The sequence below is a fragment of the Nannospalax galili genome, unplaced genomic scaffold, assembly GCF_000622305.1.
Source record: "Nannospalax galili isolate Female #2095 unplaced genomic scaffold, S.galili_v1.0 scaffold577, whole genome shotgun sequence".
In the NCBI taxonomy this organism is placed as follows: Eukaryota; Metazoa; Chordata; class Mammalia; order Rodentia; family Spalacidae; genus Nannospalax; species Nannospalax galili.
Window position 1 is genome coordinate 1,228,804 of NW_008340387.1, and position 20,827 is coordinate 1,249,630.

Here is a 20,827-nt window from a genome sequence, read left to right on the forward strand (position 1 = left end):
ATAGTGTTTGAGTTATTTGCATTTTTTTCTTAACCTGAAAATCAAATGCAGACATAATTATTTGGATTCGTTTCTTTCTAGGTGGCTCTTGTCACCAACTTAATAATTAAGCTTCATTTATTTGATTTTTACATGAGGGATTGCATTTTAGAAATTAATTGACTTTACAAATATATAAATATATGCATTACTTTAAAAAGTAATATTTAAGGGGCCAGGCATGGTGGCATATACCTTTAATTCCAGCACTCAGGAGGTAGAGGCAGGTGGAGCACTATACATTCAAAGCCAGCCTGATCTACATAGAAAGTTCCAGACCAGCCAGGGCTACATAGTGAGACCATCACACATACAAAACAAGTTTGTGAAGCAAAATATATTCATAAAAATCCCCTTCAGCATACTTTCCTTGTTGTATAGGTAAAACTTCCCTTAATTCTATTTTTTCCTTCCATTTTAAAAAATATAGCCAGCGCTGGGTGTGGTGGTGCATGCCTTTAATCCCAGGATTTGGGAGGCAGAGGCAGGTCAATCTATGTAAGTTCATGGCCAGCATGGACATAGCAGGTTCAGGCCAACTGGGGCTACAAAGAGACCTTGTCTCCAAAAGGCATATATATGGAGAGAGAGAGGAGGGGGGGAGACACTGGGAATATAATTCAGCAATAGAACATTTCTCTACCATTCACAAGACCCTGAATTCAATCCCCAGCATTGCAAAAAGTAAAATAAAAAATTAACAAAATGTATTTAGGCAAATATATGTGTGTATATATATGTAACTAATATATGTGTCAATATCTAAATATTTATGCCATAAGTCTAATATAATTGTTATTGATAGTAACTGTATCAGAGAATTAATAAGGAGTAATGAATATATATATATGGTGTGTATATGTGTATGCCCCTAAATTATAGCATATTTTACATCTTGACTCAGCCTTGTCTTTTTCATTTATTGGTATGTCCTAAAGATGACTTTATGGTAGAATAGAACTATTTTTTATTGAGTTTTTTTGTTGTGGTGGCTTTTGTTTTGTTTTGTTTTGTTTTTGAGACAGGGTTTCACTGCAGCCCAGCTGGCCTGAAACTCACAATGTAGACCAGACTGGCCTTGAACTCAACAGAGATCCACCTGCCTCTGCCTCCTGAGTGCTGGGATTAAAGGTGTGTGCCACCACACCCAGCCTTCTTACTGCTTTTACAGTTGTACAGTGTTTTCTTGTGCTACTTTTGAATCACTGTTTAGAAGCATCTTGCAGAAAATGTGGCTCAGTTGGTAGAATGCTTGCCTTGCAAGCATGACTCCCTGGGCTCAATCTCCAGCACTGCGAAAAAAAAAAAAAAATAGCAACAACAAGGGAAAACTATCTTGTGGGCTGAGAATATAAATCAGTGGTAAATTTCTAGCCTAGCATATGTGAAGCTTTAGGTTCAATTCCCAGTTGAACAAAAAAGAAGGAAAAAAATCTTTGAGGATGTAGCTCAGTTCATGGAGAGTTTGCCTAGCATGCATAAGCCCTTGGGGTAACCCCCAGTACTGGGTAAACTGGGTATGATGGTTCATGCTTAGAATTGTATTACTCGGGATATGGAGGCATGAGAATTAGAAGTTCAAGATCATCCTTGGTTATATAGTGAGTTCAAGTCCAGCCTGAGATACATGAGGTTATTTCTCAAAACAAAACCAAAACAAACAAAAAATAGAGGCATCTTCAGAGACTATTAACAGTATAAATTCCCAGTGATAAAAGTGACCATCTACATAAAATCATTCCAAAAATTCTCTAGAAACCTATAAATCCAAAAATAAACCATTTGTAACTCATACTTATATATAACTGTAGGTTAATTTTGATTTATTTTTATTTTATGTGAATGAGTGTTATGCATGTATGTACGTACATCCATGTGTGCATTACCTTTAGAGGCCAGAATAGGGCATCAGATCCCCTGAGACTGAATGATTGTTAGCTGTCATGTAGGAACTCAACCTAGGTCCTCTTCAACATAGCAGAACCAGAGGTAGAGAGGTGCCTCCCTCATCTCTCACCAGCGAAGCTTCCTTATGCAACAGAGTGTGATGCACGCAAAAGGCCACAACTGGTCAATTTTTAAAGAATAAGAGACTGCAGAGTGTGTGTCCCTAGATAGGGCTCCTGTATCAAACCTCTTCCACCCTTGGCTCAGGGACTATTGTGGAAGAGGGGAAAGATTTTAAGAACCAGAATTGGTCCATGAACATAGGGAATCAAAGGCTTTCAGGCCACTTGGAAGCTTGCACATGTAAACTCGTAGCAATGGAGGCATGGAACACAAGACCCAGCCAACTCAATCAGACAAGGGCCCAGAATGGAGCAAGGGAAATGGGTGGCAGGTCGGCCCTAGTTTGGGAACTGTTGGAGACAGATTACTACTGGATGAGGGAGAGTAAACCTTACCAACAATCTCTAGGCTGACTAGACTCCAGTGGGTGAATTTGCACCAAAGGACATCTGGGTACAAATGCTTACCTGGCTAGGACTTAACATGTATGGCAGAATACAGGAAGTTCAATGGGGGTATGAGGGGCCTCGGATTGGGGAGGGGATCTAAATTTGATGACGAACTGTTGTATGAAATATACAAAAATGCAATAAAATTCTTTAAAAATATTTTATTTTTATCATAGTATTCAGTTTGTAATAGCAAAAATTATAGAATATATAGAATTACCTCTAATAAATATATTAGATCTTTTAAGTAAAACCAAAAACTGGAACTTTTTTTAATAAAACAGACTAGAAATTTTTTTTTAAATCAGGCAGGACGAAAATCAGTCAGTTATAGTTAAGAGTACAAAAATTACAGAGATGAGGCCCCGGAGATGACTTAGCAGGTAAAGGCACTTGAGTTCAGTCCTCAGGACCCAACATGGTGGAAGGAGAGAACCAACTCCTACAAGTTGTCCTCTGACTGCCACATGGCCTCTGTGGCATGCCCATGTGCATACACCTAAACGCAGATGTATATGCATGCACATATACAAAATAAAAAATAACTATACCTCTACTGTCGTAGTGTATTTAGAAAATTTACCCAGATGATAGAACTAGTAGACAAGGACATTAAAGCTCTTAACTATTCTGTATATGATCACAAAAGTAAAGGAGATAATGAAGAAAGATTTAAAAGATTCAAATTGAATTCTAAAAGTGAAAATATCTCATTAGCAAGTTACTAATGGGACTGTTGCAGAAGATTAGTGAACTTTTAAAAATAGCAATATAAGCCAGGTGTGGTGGTGCACACTTTTTTTTTCCTATCACTAGGGAAGCAGAGGCAGGTGGATCTCTGTGAATTTAAGGCCAGCCTGGTCTATATAGCCAATTCTAGACCATCCAGGGCTCCATAGTGAGGCTCTGTATCTAAAAAAGCACTATAAGTTATCTAAGTGAGGCACAGAGAGAAAAAGAACTGAAAAGGAAACATCATCGGTGAGTTATTGTACAATTAGTAGCAACCTAGTTCCTACCTATCTATCATCTATCTATGTCTATGTCTATGTCTGTATCTATATACATGGAGTCCTAAAGGACAGGTAGGGAGCACAGAAGGGACTTGAAATCTAATGGTTGAAAATTTCCCAAATATGATGGAAACTAACTTCACAAATCAGAAAAATTCAGTGAACCCCAAGCAGGACAAATATGAGAAAAAGGACACCAAGGTGCCAAACTGTCAAAAGTCAGTGATAAAAATGTTAAGACTAGCCAGAGAAAAATCGGCAAACAATATAAAGGAAACCAAGAATAGCAGCAACTTCTTGTCAGAAAGAAGCAAGTCAGAATACAGTGGAGTTCCAAAGTTCCAAAAGGAAAAAAGAATGTTAAAGTAGAATTCTCTGCTGAATAAAATGCCTTTCAACAATAAAAATGAAATGAAGGACATTTTCAGGCATTTTAAAGAATGAATCACCAGCATATTAGCACATCAGAAGTGTTAAATGGAGTCCTTCAAACAATAAAAAATGATCCCAGATGGGAAAGTAGACCTCAGCAAAGGAAAGAATATTTATTGGTAAATAAAACATACTGTAAAACCGCTGTGTTTAAAACCTTACACAAATGGTGTTTGAATAGAAAGACTGAAGAGTGAAAAATAATAGCAAATCTAGAAATAGACTATATATGAAGACTTGATAAATGGTAAAGGCAGTATCTTCATCCACTCAGACTGCTGATTGAAAATACTACGGACTGCATGGCTGAAGAAAGAGACACTATTTTTTCATAGGTCTAGAAGCTAGTGTCCATATCAAGAATTTAGTGCAATTCAGTTCCTAGTAAACGTTCTCTTCCTTGTCTGCCTTCTCACTGTGTCCTTACGGGGGGAGGGAGGGAGAGGGAGTGAGGTAGGGGGTAAGAGAGAATGGAGGAAAAGAAAAGCAAGAGAAAATGAGAGAAGAGAGGGATAGAGAGAAAATACGCCTTATAATTCTGGCTAACCTCATTTAACAACCATAATTATCAAAATAGCTCCTAAAGACCTATGTCCAAATACAGTTTATATTAGGGTTAGGGCTTTAACATGAATTTGTAGGGAACACATCCAGTTCACAACAGGTGTCATATTAAATCAGGGTAAAATAGACTTTCCTATAAATGACATTGAGATATCTGGGTAGCCATTTGGAAAAGATACAGTTGAGTCCATATGTCATAGCATATACCAGAATAAACTGAAACTGGGTTACACATTCAAATGTAAAAGATAGCATCGTAGAAGTACCAGGAAAATGTAATTTTCTTTATAAACTTGAGACAGAGAAATTTGTCTTAATATGATTGAAATCCAGATAAGCTGATGAATTTGGCTATGTAAATATTAAAAACAAAGGACAAGTTATATGGCTCAGTTGGTAAAATGTTTGCTGCACAACCATAAGGACCTAAGTTTGATCTCTAACACTCACATTAAAAACAAAAACAAAAACAGGCATGGTGGCATGCTTCTGTATAATACCAATATTGAAGAAATAAGAGACAGGAAGATCCCTGGAGGTTACTGGCCAGCCAGTCTAGCCTAATCAGAGAGCTTCAGTTTCAGTGAGAGATCCTGCCTCGAAAAATTAAAGAGCAATTGAAGAAGACACCTGCCTCTGACCTCCACATATGCACACACATGTGCAAACCCAGTTGAACAATATTAAACAACAATATAAACTGAACAATTAATTTAATTACAATTAATTGAATTATAATTAATTGAACAATATTAAAAATGAAGCCTGTTTAGGCAACAAGATATTTCATGCAATGTTAAAAGACAAATGGTAAATTGGAAACAAATTTACAATGTGTATCAGATGTAAAAGGCTAGAAACTCCCCTAATTTATATTTTTTAAAGTCCTGAATTGGTCAATAACTGGGTCTACCACCAACAGTTGTTTTGAATAGCCAAAACTGAACGGAGCCGCTCCATAATCCCACCCTTGCAATGGCTACATTTTCCTGCTTTGTAGGCAATAAGGAAAACACTGAAGCTGGTAGAAAAATATCCTTGAAGATATGAGCAGACAGAGGAGTAGAGTGATGAGACTGAGACTTTGAGGATAGACCTATATTCTTTTGCTTTTGAAGTATCCAGTATTTAACAAAGTTAAATCAAAACTGAAGAAAACAAACCTTAAATTGATTAAAAAATTGAACAAATGGATATTGTAGTCAGATTTAAAAAATGTATTCAAGCAATATTTAAAAACAGAACCTTTACACCCTTAGTGAGGCATCTTCTAAGGAAAAATAAGAAACCGCAAATAAATTTTGACTTTTTCTTAATAATAGTAATTTGTGCATGATCTGAAACTATTTTGTATGGATTGGAAACAGAGGAAATGACTAAATAAGATACAAATCTGGAGTAGAGAAATATGAGGAAGAACCTTGAAGTATTGAATTTGAATTGTAATCTTTGTCAACTTTTGATTTTAAAGAACATTTATATGTGTACAACATGTGTATGTAATATTCACAGTATATACTGTGTGTGTTTGAATTTCCTAAAATGTATCTATCTACACAGTTATATTTCATGGTAATGGCAATGTATACACCTCGATTTTGGTTCCTAAATCTCCTTACTGAAAGGAATCATGACTCCTTAAAGAAAGACTGATTGCAAGGTGGTGAAGAAAAAATGAGGAGAAGAAAAAAGAGGAGAAAGAGAAAGAAGCAGAAGAAGAGGAGGAAGAATGTGGGGGGTGGGGAGAGGAAGAGAAAGAGCTTTAGCAGAACTTTAACCCAGATAAGAAGTTTTAAAAGAATGCTAGGGACAAGACGAATGACACAGGGCTTGTCAAAATTGGAACCATATGATCATCAAAAAGAATAATAAAAGAATGATAATAGTGCATCCATAGATCCATGTAATATACAAAAAAAAAAACAGCAATTGAGAGTTGGGGGATGGCTCAGTGAGTACACTGTGTGTTGCTTAATCAGGAGGACTGAGTTTGGATCCCTAGCACTCACATAAAATCTGAGTATGGAGGCCCACACCTCACACTCCAGTGCTGGAAGATGGAGCAGGTCCCAGGGGCCTGCTGGCCATCCAGTCTAACAATAAACAAGTTCCAGGCCCAATGAGAGACCATGTCTCAAAAAATAAGGTGGAGAGCAATAAAGGAAATCCTATATCAGCGTCTATCCTCCACATGTACACTCACAGGTGCATTGTCTTAGTTATCTATTGCTGTGATAAAAACACTGACCAAAACCAGCTTGGGAAGGGAAGGGTTTATTTGGCTTACAGTTCATAATCCATCATCGGCGACAGAGTCTTGGACCCTGGGACTTGTGTCTTTTCAACAAGCTGTTTATTTCAAAATTCATACGGTTTTTATACATCCCAAGGAACTGGCAGTCACGTGGGATATAACAGTGACATACAAAGATTTAGGGTACAAAGAAGCAGGACACATAGTCTGTTAATTGGCACCAGAAGGATACTTAAGCTTTTACTCAAAGTTATCAATGCCCATCTGGTAATTTATTGGCCACAATGTTTTCTTTCTTAGAGTTAGAAGCATGATAAACTTTTAGCTTTTAGCTCAGGAGTAAACTTTTAACCTGGCCTAATCTCTAAGCTAAGGATAGCTGAGTTCTTTGTTCAGGACAAGGAGATGAGCTAAGGGTTGTTGCCCAAGACACTTTCCCACAGAGCAAGGAGGCTGCACTTATGTCCAGGTCACTGTCTCCTGCCAGTCTTGCAGTGTTCTGCAACACAGGGATTATGAGAGCTGCTGTTTTCAGCACCCCTCCCTTTAGCAGAGAATGTAGCCTGGACTTAAAGGTTTTAGGCTCATCTCGCCCTAGGGCCTGGCATCCTGGTTTCCTACAGGAAGCCAAGGCAGGAACTCAGGGCAGGAACCTGGAACACAGATCATGGAGGTACACTGCTTACTGGCTTGCTCCTCTGGCCTGTGTGCTCAGCGTTCTTTCTTAGTCAACACAAGATCACCTGCAAGGAGTGGCACCGCCCACAGTGTGCTGGGCCCTTTCACATCACTCAACAATCAAGAAAATGACCCATAAACATGGCCACAGGCCAGCTCAGTGGAGGCAATTGACAACTAAGCTATCCAGTACATGCATTTACCCACACAGACACAAATACAAACAAAATAAGTTGAGGAAAGAACTCTCTTACATAGAATGCCAGCTAATAAATGTAGAAGTGAGAGAAAAATCACTGCTTTAATATTCTATTCAGGCAAGAATAATCAGTGAATGCTGAAAGCATTGGATAAGAAGTGTATTGGAGAAGAGGATACTCACACAGCTTTGGGGTTTCCTCTTCATGGATCATCTACTTATTATAAAGGAAAACACATTGAAGAAATCTGTCAGTTACCACTTTATAAATATAGTTCACAGTAATTAGATAAATGTGTGCTTCTTTGCTTTGTGGGGTGTGTGTATGTATGTGTGTGGTTGGTTGGTTGGTTGGTTTTGTTTGAAATGGAGTCTTCCTTTGTTGCCCAGGTTGATCTCAAACTTATGAGCTACACTGACCCTCTCACCTAAGGCTTCTGGATTGCTAATTGTATGCCTTGAAGTAGTATAATGAGAAGTTCTCAACATCACACATGGAGTATTAAAAAAAATCCTTAGCATGAATTATGAGAAAGTAATCATGAAAAAAATCCTTTATAAAACAGCTATCCTATCCCAGACTCTTCAAATGTCAATGTCATGAAAAGTAAATTAAAGGGAATAAGAGGGTTCTAAATTAAAGGAAACTAAAGAAGGGCCAGGAGCAGTGCATGGTGGCACACGCCTTTAATCCCATCGCGCAGGAGGCAGAGGCAGGTGGATCTCTGAGTTCAAGGCCAGCCTGGTCTACATGGCAAGTTCCAGACCAGCTGGGGCTGCAGGGAGGCCCTGTGTCAAAGAGACTGAAAAGGGGGGGGGTGGCTGGAGAGATGGCTCAGCAGCTAAGAGCACTGGTTGCTCTTCCAGAGGACCCAGATTTGGTTCCTAGCACCGACATGGCAGCTAACAAGCATCCTTAAGTCTAATTCCAGGCAAAATTATGCCCTCTTCTGATCTCTGTAGGCATTGCACACAGGAGTACATAAATGCAGGCAAACACTCATACACATAAAATTTTTAAACATAAATTTTAAAATATTTTAAGTAACCAAAGAAGCATGACAATCAAATACGGTATGTGATTGTTAACCAGGTTCTGTACTTATAGTATAAAGAACATCAGGGGGGTTAAATAGTTCAAATTAAATTTCTCATGTGCAATAATATTGTGGTTTTACAAGAGAATCTTTACTTTATTCAAGTACAAATGTGTATTTAGTGGTTAAAAAGGGTCATGATGGCTCCAACTTTCATGTTGCAGGGAAGAGTGTAGTTACATGGAAAGCAAATGTTCATCGCTATTGCATCTAGTTGAAGGGCATATGTAGTTGCTTGTTACATACACTGTTTTTGCTATTTTTCTCTAAGTTCACAGTTTTTCAAAATAAATTTTTAAAAATATGTAATTTTACAGATATATACCTATGTGTCCACATTATCCAGGCCTCCTCTGGACTTCTCCCAAGAGTTGCTAAATCAGTCTTTTGGTAATGAGGCTTATATTCTAAGTGACAAATAGCTCTTCTGAGACTTTTTGGAAGCATTGTTCTAGAGGAGCATTCTTCTCCATTAGAATTGTATATAAAGTGTGTGTGTGTGTGTGTGTGTGTGTGAGAGAGAGAGAGAGAGAGAAAAAAAAAAGAGAGAGAGAGAGAGAGTCCATTCTTATAAGAGAATCCTCCTTTGCAGAAAAGTCCTTCAGGGATAAAAGATAGTAAGATGGAACAAGCCTCTTGATCTTCAGTTAAGTTTTCTCACAGCTGGCAACCTTTTCCTCAGAAATCCTTTTACTACTGACTATTCTACTACTCGATGCTGTGTTTTCTTCTGGAGCAATAGTTCTGAAGCGTGGCTGTTTGTTAGAATCGCCTAGCTTTAAATAATTTCTGTGCCTAGTTCTTAAATCAGTGAAATCAGAATTTGAGGATAGAAAGCAGTCTGTAAATCCTGAGGATTCCAGTGTGCAAGTTTGAGAGTTGCTGGTTTAGAGTAGAAACTGGCCTGTGGGAGGATCACAGTATAAACTGCATGCTGATGTATTACATGGTATGTTGATTTGAAAGGAACTGTTCAGGCTTTTCATTTGCTAAGTAGCCTTCAGGATCAGTGGAAAAATAAGTTTTTTTTAAGACACATTTATTTTCTTTTGCACTTTATAGGCATTTGTAAAATATTGTGGAAGGAAAACAAATCAAAATCTTAGAAGGGACTTTACCATGGTAGCTTAAATGCTTATTAAGTTTTCGCTGAACTTTCTCTGCAAAAGGCTCTTAGCACTGATAATTCCAGAAAAGTTTGTACAGCTATGTCTATACCTTTGCCTGTTTCAAGATCACTCTCAGCTCCCACCTCACAATGAAATCTGAATAAATTGGTGTTTGAGTGTGTGTCTGAGGGTACAGCAGGGAAGTAGTGGTAGAGTCTTGCCAGGACCAGGGTGAATGCTTAGCAGTCCTTTCCAAATAGGAGCAGACACAGGCTTCCTCCTCAGCCCTCCTCTTCTAGTTCTGCTTCTCCTTTCTTTTCATAGTCTTCCAAAGCAGATTAGTGTCCTATCTGGCAAATACAGAAATAGGGGAAGACAAGCAAGAAGTCTGTGGATGCAGTGAGTTAACAGGAGATGTTTGAATGTGTGTTTATGTGTAAGGCTTTTTAGGGAGGAGATCATGAGCTGGGGGTCATGGAATCTTGTTGATAGCCACAGCTTCTACTAACTCTGCAAAGCTTGGAATTGTTACATTACAAAGGACAGTGGAAATGATAGATTGGGCATGGGGTCCACTTGTGTTTCCTGGTATGAATGATGTTCTGTTACCTGCCACCAGGGGGGTGCAAATTATACTTCCAGTATAGCTCTGATAATCTACATTTAAATCTGCCACTTCATAGATCACTGCTAAACTACTGGACTCCCACTTATCCAGTGACCCCATAATTTTGAGAGCACTTGGAAACTCTTAAGAACTGCTTCTTTATGAAGATTTTCAAAATAAATCCTAGATAAGTAAGCAAAGAGCACTTGAAGGCTGGCTGTGTTTCAAATTGTCTACCTCAGTTGTGAAGCCAAAGATAATTTGCTTTACTTTGACATTTAACCTTGAGATTCAGTTTATTTTTCTATGTCTTATAACCAGAATATGTGGTATCTTCTGTAATAGGGTCTTACCATCTAGTTGTAATGGATAACCAGTCACAGTGGCAATTGCCTGAATTGTTTGGGGGCCTCAGGGGCTTCTCTGATGAGCAACTCATAATAATTCGCTCCTTACAGTGGGATTTTCATTTTTAACCTGTAGCTTCTGGGAACAGCTTTATTCACCTATACAAAGTACCTTCATTTAAACTATATATATATATGTATATATATATATATATATATATATATGTCTTTTTGAGACAGGGTCTCCCTGTAGCCCCATCTGGCCTGGAACTCACTATGTAGACCAGGCTGGCCTGGAACTCACAGGGTTCTATACTATATTTTTAAACTTTAAAAAAAATAGATTAATAAAAAATGGAATTCAAATAATATAAAGGGCTAGGAATAGAATGGCATAGATTAAAAAACTTTTTTAGGTAGACTCGTGTAAATATACTTCTAAGGAGGCTATGCTATGTAAACATATAGTTAACTGAAGATTTGAATAAAAGGTGTCTAAGTGAGAAGGAAACAGCTTGGTCTGTGTGAAGAACAGGATGACCAGAATGATGGGGTCGTGGGAATGAGACAAGTGATGAGAAGTAGCAAGATTCAGATCACATAAGCTTTGTAAATAAGTATGAATGGAGAGTTTAGATTTATTTTGTATTGCTGTGCATAAGCATGAGAATGAACTGATCTGATTTATAGTTTTTAGAAATACATATTCAGGCTTCCAGGTGGAGGCCATATAGTAAGGAGGCAAAAAGCAAAAGCAGTGGGTCAAGCTAGGGTAATGGAGCAGTGGAGATAACAGAACACAGTTCAATTGAAAAACCATTAAGACAGCATTGGATGTGGAGGTGATAGAAAATCTGGAAACTAGGGTGACCTCTAGGCTTTTTGGTCTTAGCATCTGAGTTTGGAATAATTGGAGGGGAAGAAAAATCAAGTTCTGGATTAAACATAATCAATCATGAGATCTTTTATCCATCAAGCAACTATAGCATTTGGATATATGGATATAAACTTCAAGGCAGAGATTTGGGCTAGAGATAGAAATTAGCAGCCATCATTTGACATATGGGACCCGAGAAGAAGAGAAAACCAATGACCAGTGACTGAGGTAGTCCCACATTTAGCAGACAGAAGTCTTTTCCTTGCAAGCACCTTAGGCTGTTGTTTAACTTGAAAACCCCAATTTGTCTTTATTCCACTTCTCTTCCCTCTTCCATGACACCCTAGCTCTTCTTACCAAGATAAGTGTGCTAAGACTGTGTGAGGAATCATGGAAGATACTGATGTGATGAGTAGTAATGGAGGCTCTGGAGACAGAAGAGTTGGATTCATATCCTCACTTTACTGTTTAACAGCTTGATAACCTTGGATACTTAACCCTGTTTCTCTAAGCCTCAATCTTTTCATCTACAATAATAAAATAATACCTAACATCTATCTAATATTACATGCTAACCACTGTTTTCTGTCTTTTTCACATACTAAATACATAAAACAATACAGTCTGACTCTGGAAACAATGCTATTTTTTCTATTATCTAATTCAGAGCTATAGCTAGGATTAAAGGAGGTAATTGAAGCCAGGCATGGTAGTGCCCACCCTTAATCCCAGCACTCAGGAGGCAGGCAGATCTCTATGAGTTCAAGTCCAGCCTGGTCTACACAGCAAGGACAGTTGGGGTTACAAGGATACAGGGAGACCCTGTCTTTAATTAATTAATTAATTAAAGGCAGTAACTTGCTTACCTGAGCAGTTCAGTGAAGCCTGAAATAAATGTGCATAATACACATTAATGTTCTGGAGACAGCCTAAAGGGGTGTGGATGTGGGGTGAGACAAGAGGACCCCTGGAGCTTTTAGGACAGCCAGTCTATCCAATTAGTGAGTTCCAGGTTCAGTGAAAGACATTGACAAAAAAATAAGATGGAGAAGTGATTGGAAAAGATATCTGATGTTCTATTGGCCTCCATATGCACATACAACCACACACATATATGTGCACCCCCACATGTACACAAACACACACAAAAAGTCTTCAGGATTCCAGCCTGACTGCAAGAGCAGCTTGGGTGACCATGACAAAGTTTCTTGCTTTCTCTGAACTTTAGTTTTGTCATCTGCAATATAAAATCTTTGACTAGTTCACCTCTGAGCTCCTTTTCAGTGTTAAAATTAGGGGGAAAAATCTTTAAACTATAAGTCTCCAAGAATACTAAAACAAATTACATATACTTTTGAATTTGATGGGGAAAGGAATCCACATCACATTGGGGGTAATGGAATAAGACTACCTAGAATTAGCCTGCAAACATGTGCGCCTTGCCCTTCTGTTGTCAAAGATGCTTGCTAGGAAGTAATGAAACAGCAAAGGCCCATGAATTCTGGGATTAAACCATCGTGTATTGAAACCTGTCTGCATCACCTACTAGTGTGACCTTGGACAATCCACTTCTCTGTTTCCATGTCATCTTTTATAAACTGGGCATGCTTAACTGTGCATGTAAGAAATGGCATGTGCTATGCTTACTACATTCAGTACATAGTAGCAATTGTACCCATACTCTCATAAGGATTCACAGAGTTGAAAGGACTTTTTTAGCTTAAGTTCCAAATGAAATAGAAGACCTTCAGTAACCCTTTCTTTAAAAATGGAGCTGCAGATTACCTGGCTGGATACTCTAGTTGTTGGAAACTGAAGGCATGAAACCTGAATTTCCTAATTGTGGAGGCATCTAATTGGGAATGCCTCCCAGCTCTCTCTTTTACCAATATGCATGGACTACTTCTCTAGAACAGTTGTCCTTTGCTGCAAATCTGCTTCTCTAGCATTCTCTTAATGTCAGAAGATAATTGGCTCACCTTTAGACACATTTACTCTTGGTCTAAAGGAGTCTGATACTTTTAAATGACATTATTTTCTACCCTGTAGTAGGCCATCTGATTGGCATCCCCACCAAGTCATATGGAATTAGGATATTGTTGTTTTGTTTTGTTTTCCCAAAAAGAAAGAAGAGCCTTGGGAGGCAGAGGCAGGTGGATCTCTGTGAGATTGAAGTCGCCCTGGTCCATATCATGACTTCCAGGCAGTCTGGAACTAGGGAGACCCTGTCAAAAAACAAACAACACCCCCCCCCAAAAAAATGACTAAGCAAGCAAAAAAGTGATGGCTGTTTTAGACTAAGTGATAAAAATCACCCACCTTTCTATTATAGTTATTGATAGAAGGGAGCACTCCCTAGAACCTGCTTGATCTTACTTAGCAAGTTTGGCTCAGTAGAGCCAGACTGGGACAAAATGTTTAAATCCCACAGAAGTAGATCTCCTTTTTACTTTCATTTTCTTTCCTCTTCTCTCCCTGAATTTAACTAGATTTTAATACTTAATTCCAAAGAAGATTCTTCCTTTTTCATTTTTACTTACATATTGATTTTAATGTAGTAGGTAAGAAGATGGGCTCAGGACTTGAATTGCTTAAATTCCAATCCTACCTATGTCATTTGCACACTTTAAAACTGTTAACAGTTTACTTAAACTGTTGCCTCTTTCCCCCTCCATAAAATGAAGATATGTATCTTCTGAAACTGTTTTGGGATTAGACAGTCAATGGGAAGTGATTAGCACTGGGTCTCCCACTGGAGTCCCAGAATCTGTTGTTACTTCCGTGTCTTCAGCTTTGGCGCAGCCTATCTATCCTTTTAAATGTGATGAGAAGGCTGAGGTAAGCTGAGAGGCAATTTAAAAAGTATATTTTGCTACCTCAGGAAGGAGAGTCAAAGCCAAATTAAAAAGAAGCACTTGGAGCTTCTCCAAATTAGAGAAGCTAAGTTTAATAATGATTTTAGTTTTTACAAGTCACTAACATTCTTGTTGACTCTTCCTTGTAGGTGACAATGAGCAATTAACTTTTCTAAGTTTCTTCTTACTCTTTTGAAAAAGTAAAGAATTTGGGGTAGAATGATCTCTAGTTTTATCATTCACTAATCCTTAGTTGTTTAAGAAAATAAGGTCAAAAGTATATTTTTGAAACATGTTTCAAAATATTTATTGAAAAACAATTTACCATGATATTTCTATACCACAAACATTCCAAAGGGCTCTAAATAGCCAGTAAAAGTATACAAAGCTTATCCTGAAAATATCTTTGGAGATACTACATATATAGGCCCATTATGATAGAGCTGAGCAACTAAAAAATGCTACTCCTTGGTCAATACACTACTTGGTAATAAAGAGTGCCTCTTGACACAGACTGCAATCAACGGGTGGGGGGACAATTACATAAATTGCAAGTGTGCCAATTTATCCTTTCCAGAATTTAAAGGAAAAGTTAATTCAGTTAGAGGACTAAACCCAGGTCTCTGAATCCAAAGTCATCTTAAGGTGTAGGCTTGCCTCATTTGTTTGAAAGCATCCCCTAATAAATTCCCTCCTAAGGACCTAAATGCAGTGGCTTATAACTAAGAAGCCTGCAAGCAGCAGTTTTAAAGTTAAAACCAGGAAAGTTAAAAAGTGTTTAAGATAAACTTTGAAATCTCTAATTTTTTTGTACTCTACATGATACTTTGTTTTTCCCCTTATCTGACATGCATGTTAAAAGAACACCAAAATTCAACACACATCCACTCACCCACATACTGCTCCAAGGATCACTAGGAGCAGTATCTCTAACAGCCAAGTCATGAACCCCTGAAAATAGGGGAGAAACCACTAGGCACAGATTCTTAACTGTAGAGGCACCAGACGGGCCACTGTACTAAGAATTGAGGTAACAGCAAAATAATTCTTCTTTTTGCTACATATCACAACTTCTTAAAATTGAGTATTACCTCCATATTAAATAACTTGACTAGCTTAAAACTAGAAGAAAATCAAAGCCCCCAATAACTGAAACAGGTCTCAGAGAATGAAAGTATTTGTACTTAGTATATATGTGTGAATATGTAAAAGAGACATAAAAATAGTGAATTAATTTATATTGGGAGAGTGACTTGTATTGAGCTTATAAGTTGACTTGATCAGTTGTATTTTTCTTAAGGGATTATTAGATCCCCTTTTATAGTCTACTGTCTAGATCATTTCTAAGTATTTGTTAATCCTTTCTTCCATCAGTCTCAGATTTATAAAGGAGCATGTTTAGGTATTATACCTATTCTGTAATATTTGTCTTAGAGGCTGAACATTGGTTTGGAGACCTGGTAGCACTATGTATTTTGCTGCATTATCTTGGACAAACTACATTCCTTCCAAGGGGCTTCCTTCCCTTTTTCTGAATAATGAGTAACTTCTATGCAGCTCTTAAACCTTTTCCTAGAGCCTATGATTTTATGACTGTCACAGCATAGGTTGTGGAAGGAGTAACTAGATTCCAAACGGAGAACTTCATAGCACCATGCCCTTTTGGAACATTTCTTAACCTGTTCTCCATTATGTTTACTGCAGGATTTAGGCTGAATGCCTCTTCTTGGCCCATGTTCCTTTTGAAGACACTAAATGGAGCAGAGATGGCTCCCGTCAAGATTTTCCACAAGGTATACTGTCCCTCAGATATCACCATCTACAAGCTTCTTAAGATCAAATATTTGTCTTTTTCAATTACTGAGCATCTGTTGTCTTTGGTATGAGTGTGCGTCTTAGAAACTAGTTCAGTTAAAGGTTTTAAAACCTACAAAGCAGAACTGGAGAGATGGCTTATCAGTTAAGAGTACTTTCTGTTCTTGGAGAGGACCCAGGTTCAGTTCCCAGGACCCACACAGCTGTTGACAACTGTCTGTAACTCCAGTTTGAAGGGATGTGACACTCACTCTCTTGCGGCCTCAGTGGGCATTGCACACACATGGTGTTCTTGCATACATGCAGGCAAAACACTCATGCACATAATATAAAAATAAATAAATAAATAAATTGAAGAACATGCAAAGCAGCAGTTATCCTCAGATAGACATATTAGGCTATGATAAGACAAGATTACTGGTTTGAGGCTCCCAATTGTCAATAACAAGTTAATCTAATAAGATTCTTTTTTACTTTAACTGCAAAGAGATTTCCGCCTACCTTGTTAAAACTTAAATGTGTTTATTAGAACTATAAAATGCAGTATAAACCTAAATTCTTATACAGTTCTATAGTTTGTATTCTAAAAAAGGAAAGACTATTATTTGAGTGCCTATCATATGTTTGGAGCCTTATATTTATTATCTCATTTGATACCCACACCTGACTGACTTATATGTACTAAGAATTATTCATTCTGTTTAATAATTAAGGAATTATATTTTTGAATAAGGAACATGCTCAAGATCACATAGCGAGTGAACGACAGAACAGGGATCCACAGCCTGTGTTCATTCTTCCTGTTTTTCAAAGGAAGAGAATGTCAGTTAGCTGTTAGTTGACTTATCCAGTGCAGTGAGAGTTACAGTAGAGATGACTGAATTAGGTTTTCCTGTGCTGCTAATTAAGTCTCAATCCTGAGAACACTCTAGTTCTCAAAATATAGTACATTGGACAACTTGAAAACTCTTTCACTAAGAAATACCTCAAAATGTGAGATGGATATTGAGGAGGAACCAACAATCCTGTTTAGTGCTCTGTTGAGCCTACCAGAATGTAAGAAAACTCTTCATAAGCCGAAAGCAAGATGAAAAGCAACAGTGTTAAATGTATGTGCTAAATGTGTAACTATCTTAAGGGACTTTGCCAGTCTTTAAGAATCTTGTCTTGTGGGCTGGAGAGATGGCTCAGCAGTTAAGAACACTGGTTATTCTTGCAAAAGACCCAGGTTCAGATCCCAGCACCCACATGGCTGCTAACAACTGTCCATAACTCCAGTTCCAGGGTATCCGACAGCCTCTTCTGTCTTCCACAGGCATTGCACAACATGGCTGCACTTACCTACATGCATGCAATACATTCATGCACATAAAATAAAAATAATGAAAATATTTTTAAAAAGAATTTTGTCTTGTTATACCAATGGTGAGACACAAGATGAGGCCTCAAAACATGCAAGGCAGGAAGTGGACCTTAGAACCAGGTCAAATCCCTCAAATGCTTAGCTGTTAGTGAAAAAAATTATTACAGTTATGAAAAGAGTGTCTGTTGGACTCTAGGTAGGGGTAGGGGTCACAGGCATCTCTGATTAAACACTTTCCCCTCTTGTAGTTGGATTGCCTAGGAACTTCAAAGTTATATGGAGGTATTTCTGTGTTCCTGGCAGAAGCAAACCCAGAAGCTCTCTGGAGGGTTTGATGTTACAGTAATCCCAACGTGAAGCACCACTGAAAATGAGCATTGGGTCCTGAATTTGAAAGCCCTCAAAAACTTTCAAAGAAAATATGATATGATGTAATCACAGCAAATAATCCAGTTCCTCAAGGACTTTCAGATAATAGAAATGTCCACTAGAGACAGCATTCAGGAGGCAGAGGCAGGCAGATCTCTGTGAGATCAAGGCCAGCCTGGTCTACATAGTGAGTTCCAGGCCAGCTGGGGCTACAGGGAGACCTTATAGTCTTTAAAAAAAAAGAAGAAAGAAAGAATGAATGAATGAAAAGAAAGAAAGAGAAAGAAAGGGAAAGAAAGAAAGGAAAAGAGAAAATGCAAAACACTTTTTTTACTTTTACATTTTTTTATTTTATTGTGGGGGTTGTTACTTGCCATGGCATACATGTGGAGGTCAAAGGACAACTTACAGGAGTTGATTCTATCCTTCCACTGTGTGGGTTCTGGAGATGGAACTCAGGTTGAGGATGAAACTCGGGTCATCAAGCTTGTTGGCAAGTACTTTTTCCAACTAAGCCATCTCACTGGCTCCAAACACTATTTTTAAATGGCACTTTAAAAAATACTAATAATAGCTAAGTTTCACACCTAGAAGTAAAACACTGAAAATTTTCAAACCTTTAAAATTAAAATTTTCTAGGTAGATTTATAGTAACTTAAACATGTACACCTAAAGAATTAACTGAAATACCTATGTAAGGAATTTCCCTCAGACTGTAGCACTGAGAGGTAAAGAAACAGAAATACTAAGGGGAAAAAAGCCAAGAAGATATAAGAAGGCTTCATACATGCTAACTATTAAACCCAGGAAGATTAATTAGAAAGGATAAGAAAGAGACAATATTTGAAAAGAAAACAGTTTTCCAATACGTATAACAAAAACAAGTACACACTATAAGACATTGTCATATTATAACTATAGGAAACTAACATCAAAAGAGAGATCTGAACAAGTAATCAGATAAAACAAGGGGGTTACATTAGCTAACAGTACAGCAGTAGCCATTCAAGTCAAAATAATGGAATACTTTTCAAAGTAATAAGTCATCTACCTAAAAGTGTACACCTGATTACACTGTAATTTCAAAATGGAGGTGAAAATCAGGCTTATCAATGCAATGCAATGCAAACAAACCAATGCAAGTAGAGCCCAACATAGCCATTGAGAAAGCATCAGAAGAGTGTTTCAGGAAGAAAGAATTTGGACCATAAAGAATGAGTTAGAAGTTGAAGTGAGGAAATAGACTGGTTAACATATAGATGACTGTATAATCTAATTATAGTAACAAAAGTCACTAATTGGAACTGTAACAGTGTAGAACTTAATTGCCTATTCCTCTATAACTTCGGATTACTTAAAACAGTCTAAAGATCTTCTAATGTCTAGGACTAGAAATAAAGATGTTTTCGTTTGTTTGTTAACCATACAGTTAAAATCTTAAGGGAATCTACCAAACTGTTTAAATAGAATAGAATCAATGAAGGAGAAAAGGGGAAGAAAATTTAATAAAGATATTTAAGACATTATATGTCAACTATACAGTTAAAATCCTAAGGGAATCCACCAGGCAGTTATTAGAGTGTTTAACTTCAGTGAAGGGAAAAGAGGAAAGAAAATTTAGTTGATTGAAAAAGAGTAAAAGAACCATAAATCAAACAAAATAGAAACATCAACAATAATATAATTGTAATAAATGCAGATGGGCTTGGTGGCATATTCTTGTAGTTCCAGCTTCTTGGGAGGCTAAGACAGAAGGATCACTTCAGCCCAGGAGTTTGAAGCAAACCTGGGCAACATATCAAGACCATTTCAAAATTAAGTAAATAAATAATCAAATATTTGGGTACTTCATTTATCAAGAGAAATGTCCTTAAACTCATCAATTTTAATTATAAGGTGCTATTTATAACAGGTACTGCTTATACATAATAACATGAAAATGTTGGTGGAGCTGGAGAGATGAATCAACAGTTCAGAGCACTTACTGCTCTTGCAGGGGACCAGTGTTTACATTTTAGCACCCATATTGGACAGCTCTTAACCATGTATTCAGGGGTGCTCCAGTGAATCTGATGCCTTCTCTGGCCTCAATAGGTACCACCACTCACTTGCACTTACCCACACTCAAACACACATAATTTAAAACAATGAATCATTTTTAAAATGTATTGATAGCTGGGTATGGTGGCCCGCGCTTTTAATCCCAGCACTTGGGAGGCAGAGGCAGGCTGATCTCTGTGAGTTCAAGGCCAGCCTGGTCTACATAGCAAGTTCCAGGCCAGCTGGGGCTACAGGAAGACCCTGTCTCAAAAGGACAAAAAAAGTATTAATAACAATAAATCATTAGGAATTGGTTTAATAATATATCTATTTAACAGAATAATAGTATTAGGCTCTCCCCTATGGCCTGTGACCTGTCTAGCCAAAGATTGCTAGACTTGATATAAATATCAGGTATAGTCTCCATCTTATGAAGTGGACCTTAAATCCAATTCAAAAGTGTTTGGTTATTCCAATAATTTTCGTGCCACTGTTGCACTAATGGGGTATATCTTTCCAGGCCAGTTGTAGCCCGCGGGATTCACAGCTGGGTAAGGTTAGTGATTAATTTTCTCTTCTGGTAGCATGAATAGCACCTTCCAGCCCTATGGAAGCTATCCAGTAGAGACGAAGCTTTGAAGTCAGTATGAGCTTGATTTATCCTTGTTTGTTCTATGGCTCATAAAAGCAGGGGCAATGGCTAATGTTGT

General features: G+C 37.7%; 1 protein-coding gene across 5 annotated transcripts in view; it reads left to right on the forward strand.

Moving 5' to 3' along the window:
* The window catches only part of Scmh1 (Scm polycomb group protein homolog 1), a 165,810-nt gene that overhangs the window by 59,007 nt on the left and 85,976 nt on the right, over window positions 1-20,827 (forward strand). For all 5 annotated transcript variants that reach the window (XM_008835423.3, XM_029564641.1, XM_029564639.1 and 2 more), the window contains one exon: window positions 16,235-16,323. In XM_008835423.3, the coding sequence (XP_008833645.1) occupies window positions 16,235-16,323 (89 nt within the window). The remainder of the gene's footprint in view (window positions 1-16,234; window positions 16,324-20,827) is intronic.